General features: G+C 44.3%; 1 protein-coding gene across 4 annotated transcripts in view; it reads right to left on the reverse strand.

Moving 5' to 3' along the window:
• Positions 1 to 2,537: 2,537 nt before the first annotated feature.
• Positions 2,538 to 6,985, reverse strand: part of ZNF18 (zinc finger protein 18) — a 20,459-nt gene continuing 16,011 nt past the window's right edge. For all 4 annotated transcript variants that reach the window (XM_024753656.1, XM_024753649.1, XM_024753644.1 and 1 more), the window contains one exon: positions 2,538 to 3,433. In XM_024753656.1, the coding sequence (XP_024609424.1) occupies positions 2,667 to 3,433 (767 nt within the window). In that variant the 3' untranslated portion in view covers positions 2,538 to 2,666. The remainder of the gene's footprint in view (positions 3,434 to 6,985) is intronic.

Consider the following 6,985-nt stretch of genomic DNA (forward strand, 5'->3'; position numbering starts at 1 on the left):
CTGTGTCTGGTCCAGGCTTTGAGCGTTGCAGAGTCGTAAGTTATCATGAAGAGCCCAAGAGAAACGAGCCACAGGCACTTGAGCCCTGACGTCGTTATACAGCCCTACACGCAGCGCCCTAGTTCCCAGCTAGTCCGGGGCCCAGCGGCACCGGCATTGCCGATGAATCAGTCTGCAGTTTAACAAGCTCCCCAGGTGATTTGTATGCACTTTGTGGTTTGAGGAACGTTACTCTGGATCAGGGGCCCACCAAACTTTTTGTTAGGGATCAGATAGTAAATATTGCAGGCTTCGCAGGGCATACTGCTTCCATTGCCACTGCTCACCTCTACCACTGTAACCCCGAAGCAGCCATAGATGATACCTAAAGGAATGGTGTGGCCACGTTCTAATAAAACTTTACAAAAACAGGCAGTGGGCTAAATTTTGCTGATCACTGCTCTAGAGGATAAGGGAAGTACGTATGCAATATTTATCCTTCATTAATCCACACATCCATTTAACAAGTGTTTAACATATACTAGTTGCCGAGGGCAAAACGGCAAACAAGGTGGATTGTTTCCTTGTCTTTCCGTCATCCTTCAGATCATTTAAGAGGGGCGCAAGGAGAAATCTTTCACCTAAAGCTTTTTAACCTAAAAGTTTTCTAGATTTTCCTCTGTGGAACACATTTTCACTGGATGCCCAAAGAGGTCTACAGTTTTAATGAGCTGTAAAGAGCTCTGTGAGGAGGCTTGTTAAGTCGCCTGGGGGTGGGGGTCCACCACTCCTTCTAGGGTCGTTACTCCCACATGTCCTTGGAGATACTTATTTTTGGATTAATTACCATTTAGTACAGTGGTTCTTCATTTTGAGCAGGCATCAGAATCCCCTGGAGGACTTGTTAAAACAAAGATTGCTGGCCCCCACCACTCAGAGTTTGATTAAGTCTAAGAAATTGCCGACGCTCCAAGTCTGGGGACTGCACTTTGAGAACTCCTGATTCAAAACATAAAAACCCACCCTCCTACAAACCTCTGCTATGAGAACACAGAGTCTCATGCCAATTCCACCATGATTTTCCTGCTTTCTGCCTTGTGGTTCCCGCATCCCCAAAAGAAGGGCCTTATTCCTCATCTTCATGCTGTTAAGAGAGTTAACAAATTCCTCCGGAATCCAGGGATTCCAACCTAAGTGCTGTCTCTCCTCACATCAGCCAGCAATGTACTTCCCGTTGTTTGCCAACAACTTGCAGTTTCTTACCTACAGTTCATCTGTTCCCATGGAGATAGCTCTGTCCTCCTCCTCAGCATCACGCTTCCTGATACTCACTGGGAACAGTACAGTGAGAGCAGGCAGAGGACGACCAAGATGGAAGGAAAGTCGTGTCGCGGTACGAGAGCAGGACCCTCTGGGTCACATCAGTTTTGGAGACAAGTGGTCAGGTTAGATATATGTGTTAATAAACCTCTAGATACACTATAAATTGGATCAATACTATTGATTTCTTCCTAACACGTACAGACAAAATGAGAGAAGGAAGATAATTTTAGAGGCCAGGACACTTTGGCAAAAATGACGGATGGCCTAAGGGGGATGCCAGGAGAAAGAGGGGCAACTTGAGGCCCCAGAGCAAGTGGGAGGTGGGCATGGAAAGAGGACACCAGAGTGCCCTGCACTGGCCAAGCTCTCACCGGGGCACCAGGCTAGCAAGTTCCCATCACTGTTCTGCTGGCTGGTAAACTTGGTGCGTTTGTACGAGCTGATCTAGGAGCTCAACCACCACTTAGGGTCTGTGAGTTCCAGTCAGTACACAGTGGACGCTGCAGACACGGACAAGACAGGGAGTGACCACCAAGTTTATTGAAAAAAGGGAAGCTTGAGTTAGCTTTGCACCTTTATGACAAAGACCACACTGAGCTAACTGGCCTCTACGCTCCCCCCTCTGGAACAGAAGACCTGCTCTAGGACCACAGTTCTAAAGGGCGGATGTGAGGTTCTTCCCAGCAGCAGCTGCAGCTAATCCAGTTAAACCCTTCCCAGAGACCACTCCTAAAACGGGACCTCCAAGTGACACATTTTCCCCAAGGGGTCCAAGAGAAGAGATGAGCTGAAAGGTGAAGACTTTTTTTCCTCCTGATGCAGAAGCAAGAAAGTCAACCTGCGTGAAATCCGATCCCGAGGCCGAGATATCCTCTGCGTCTAAAACCACGTCCCAGTCTCTCCTCTCCAATCCATGAAAAAATGAGAGAACAGGGATATTTTCTAAGAGATGCAATTTCTACGGATGGAGCCAAGTTTGTTTTTTATTTTTTTTAATAAATTTATTTATTTTTGGCCACGTTGGGTCTTTGTCGCTGCGCGCATGCTTTCTCTAGTTGTGGCGAGCGGGGGCTACTCTGCGTTGCGGTGCGCGGGCTTCTCATTGCGGTGGCTTCTCTTGTTGCGGAGCACGGGCTCTAGGTGCACGGGCTTCAGTAGTTGTGGCACGCGGGCTCTAGAATGCAGGCTCAGTAGTTGTGGCGCACGGGCTTAGTTGCTCCGCGGCATGTGGAACCTTCCCAGACCAGGGCTTGAACCCGTGTCCTCTGCATTGGCAGGCGGATTGTTAACCACTGCGCAACCAGGGAAGCCCGCCAAGTATTTTTAAATGGACCAGGAGACAGACATGGGCTCAGAGAGCTTGGCTATTGAAAGGGCTTCTTTCCCAAATGGGATCTTTGATGTTTGGCAAGGCTTGAGCTCCAGCTGAAACTTTTCCCACAGCGGGAGCACTTATAGGGTTTCTCTCCTGTGTGAACCCTCTGATGCCTATTAAAGTTGGATCTCTGAATAAAACTCTTCTCACAGATGGGGCACTTATAGGGCTTCTCCCCCGTGTGGATTTTCTCGTGGTGGCGCAGCCCCGAGAAGTCGCTAAAGCCCTTCCCACATGTATCACACTTGCAGGGCTTCTCGCCTGTGTGGATTCGCTGATGCTTCACGAAGTTTGAACTCCGCAGAAAGGCTTTTTTGCAGGTGGGGCACTGAAAGTACGTCTCTCCAGTGTGAGTTCTTTGGTGAAAATCCAGCTGGGAATTCCGGTAGAAGGCTTTCCCACACTCCCTGCAGGTAGGGAGTCTCTGGGCCATGGGGGCTCTCGGCTGCCGTCGCGGGGAGGCCTCTCTCTTCCCCTCCAGCCATGGCGTGGACGGCTCTCCGGGAAGAGGTGGCAGATGCTGACCCAGCTGTGTCCCGGAATTCCTCTCTCGGGGAGAGAGCTGCGCCCCTGTCCCCTCACCATGAAGGTTCTCCTGGGCCTCGGGGAGATTCTCTCCTTCTCCAAAGCATCTCGGCTCATCCTTGCTGAAGAGGCCACTCAAGGAAGTCTGAGGAGGCTCTCCTGAGGCTTGAGGGTCCTGGTCCCTGTAGTTCTCCAAGTTTAAATTCTCTTTGTCATTCTCCTGTCTGTCCCCTGAAAGGAGAAAGAAGATATGGAGCAGCTCAATCAGTGGTCTGCCCTGCTTTGCAACTCATGTGTCAGAGAGAGGGTCATCACAAAACATTAATTCTTTTTACCAAGAGGGCATCGGTGAGTGAAGAAAAACACTGTCCAGCCTGAGCACCTGGCACTCACTTCACGTGTGTCCAGGCTGTGACTCAGCTCTGGAACCAAGGAGAAAAAGTGACAGCAGAGGATGGCTCCCAGAGGCCGTAGTGGCCACCCCCACAAAGAAGCAGCAAGTTTCTTAAGCCCAGGAAAAACAAGTCTAGTATATGAGAGTACTACTCTAAAAACGTATTGGTTTTTATCTAATTATATATAAAAGATAAATATGATCACTAAAAACAATTTGAAAAGCATACACAAGAAAACCAAATCAACCTCAATTATACCACCCAGAGGCAACAACTATGAGTATACATTTCCTTCCAGTCTTTATCTAATTTATACATATGTATGTATGTATGTATGTACATATGTACGTATGTGCTTTTTTCTGACACAACCGATATCATACTGTATACACAGTTCTATTTCTGGCTTTGTAGCCTTTAAATTGTAGATGGTGGTACTTATCAAGTCCACATGGATTCTCCCTTTCACAAGTCACCCCAAAATTCATGAAATGCAACCACGTGTCATTCTACTGTGGTTGTGATGCACAGTGAGACTGCTGTGTAAAAGCGAACCCCTCAGTCTGCGCTTGAATCCAGCATTCACTTGTGCTTCATTATGTCACGTAACAGTTAAATTTTGTTTTTCTCCTCATAACTTGGGTTTTTGCTTATTACTACTTAATGATGCATGTAGTAAAGATTTTTATTTTAGTGGTAGAATTTATCTTCAACTTTTATAAATTACTTTATTCCTGTAGATCTAAAGGAGCTGCTTGCCTTTCTCTTTCCTCTATCAGTGTCTTTCAAATTATCAGCTAGAGACCGGAATCTGCTAGAGAACCAGACCTGAACTTGGTAATTCAGAGCCTTATAACATGTTCCTCTCAGATGGCAAAGGTACTTTCTCTTTTCTTTAAAGAAGCCTTTATAAATATCATTTTAAAGAGCTGAATAATGGCCCACTGTGGAGACGTCGTAATAAACACATAAGAGGAAACAGAATTTATTTAAGAGTTCTCCTACTATGGGAATTAAGTTGTTTGTTATATTTTGCTACTATAAATAATGATGTGATAAGCCTTTTTCTTCATAAATTCTGCCCACATTTCTGATCAATATCTTAAAGGAGGTTCCTCAAAGTAGAATTACTGTGTCAATGGGCATGAATGGTATTAAGGCTGTCGACACCTACTGGCAAATCGATTTCCGCAACGACTCTGCCATCCTCGGGTCTGAGAGGCTGGGCAGAGAGGAGGCGAGTGTTCAATACCTAAGCACTGACTGTGTCTCAAGTATCTGCCATTAAAGCTGGTGAAAAATGGCTTCTCACTGGTATACATTTTAATTCTTTAGTTATGAAAGGATCAGTTTTTTCACACTTATGAGTTATTTTTCATACTCCAAGACTGCTGTCCACTTTTTTTTTTTACTGGGAAAGTCACTTTTTTTTCTTATCAGCTTGCATTAACTCCTTCTATATTAAGAAATATAGTCACTTATCTGTCATGTTCGTGAAAAGAGTTTTTCACCGTTTAGTTATTACTTTAATTTTGTTTGGGGTTATTTTTATGTATAGGAGTTGTAGTCTCTTTCTTTTTAAATACAGTCAAATCTATTAATCTTTTAATGATTCTTTTCCGTTGCTTTTATACTTATAAAAAGCTTCCCCAGCTTGACATGAGTCAAACATTTACCCGTTTTCTTCTCTATTACCATTTTATTTTCATATTTTATGTCTTTTTCATCTGTTTCCAACTTATTTTGGTACATGACATACATAAAATTTAAGCTGATTCCTCTTCCCAGTCTTTTCTCCTTATTTTGCTCATCCCATGGATCTGTTCTGCTTCTTCCTTCATCACATACTGAAGTCCTTTATAGACCAGCCTCTGTTCCCAGGCTCTGTCTTCTGTCCCATTGGCCTGTGCATCTATTGTTATATCAGTATCCCACTGTGGTAATGAGTTTACCCTTTTAAAATGATATACTCTTAATATTTACAGATCCAACACTGATGAAACATTCTTCTTTCAAACCTTTTTACTGTTCTTGCAGTATTTTTCCTGATAACTACTTAAGAACCATTTTTCCAAATATAGTTGACCCTTGAACAACGAGGGGTTTGGGGCACCCACCCTGGTGCAGTCAAATTCGAAGTGTAACTTTATAGTCAGCCCTCGGTATCCAGGTTCTGCATCAGTGGATTCAACCAAATGCGGATCGTGTACAAATTTATTGAAAAAAATCTGAGCATAAGTGTTCCTGCACAGTTCAAACCTTTGTATACACGGGTCAACTATATATATATATATATATAATTTTAATCCTCTGGGAATTTGATTAGAGGTATGAGTGTAAGGCTTTTTGAGGCTTACTCACCTGCTGACCTTCTTTAACAGTGAGCTGTTCTTCCATATGGTCAAACAAAATAGCGTCTCTACCCTCTCCTGGGACATCGCCCCCTGCTCTGAGTCCAGATTTGGCAGACTGCTCACTCTTGTACCTTTGAGACCAGACTAGTCCTTTCCGGTCTTGGTATCACTGTCTCGTCCCTGCACACCTGGACTCCTGCGTCGGCTGCCCACAGGGTTCCCGTCCTCCAAGGGGACCCTCCCGGGCTGTCCTGCACGCGGCTGCTTCCTCAGCCTCTCTCCCCACAAATCCTCTTTCAAGAACCTACAATGGCGTCTCTTTCCCTTATCAAGGCAGGCCGGCTTTATACATTCTCCACAGTCTGGTTCAAGGTAAGATATAATGGGACCATGTCAGCAGGTGAGATGACGGGAAAGAAAAAAAATAGAATGTTGCCATATGGAGATAGAGTGAGCAAGGTATCACAAATAAAATCCTACCGCATGGGAGAACAGGGGCAATCCCTGTACCTTCCTCTCAAGTTTGCTGTGAACCTGAAACTGCTCTAAAAAATAAAGTCTACTAAAACAAAAATCCTACTGCAACAACCTCTAAAGCAGCATTTTCAAACTTTTTTTTTGGTCCGCTACCCACGATAAGAAATACTTTTATATCGAAATATATTCTGATATTTTCTATTCGGTGTTATCATTTCATTTTTTAAAATGCTGGTTGCAACCCTATAAAATATTTTCACAACCTGCTAACTGGTCACAAAATGCAGTTTAAAAAATACTGCTCCAAAGGAATCCTTGTGAGGTAGTATTATGATAAATATACTGCTTAAAATTAAAACCGTATGTCTCTTGTGATGCTTGCTCTCTCTGTGGTATTGATACATTAGCGAAGGAAACAATTAATCAGATCTTACTGGGGAGAAAGAATGGCCTGTCATACAGTTCCCATCCTTCGTCCTTTTATTCCTCCATGGTTCTGGGATCTTTTGTAGATTTGAGGGAGAGAGAGAGTGTGTGTGTGTGTGTGTGTGTGTGTG

The sequence above is a fragment of the Neophocaena asiaeorientalis genome, unplaced genomic scaffold (assembly GCF_003031525.2).
Source record: "Neophocaena asiaeorientalis asiaeorientalis breed wild unplaced genomic scaffold, Neophocaena_asiaeorientalis_V1.1 scaffold540, whole genome shotgun sequence".
NCBI classification, from domain to species: Eukaryota; Metazoa; Chordata; class Mammalia; order Artiodactyla; family Phocoenidae; genus Neophocaena; species Neophocaena asiaeorientalis.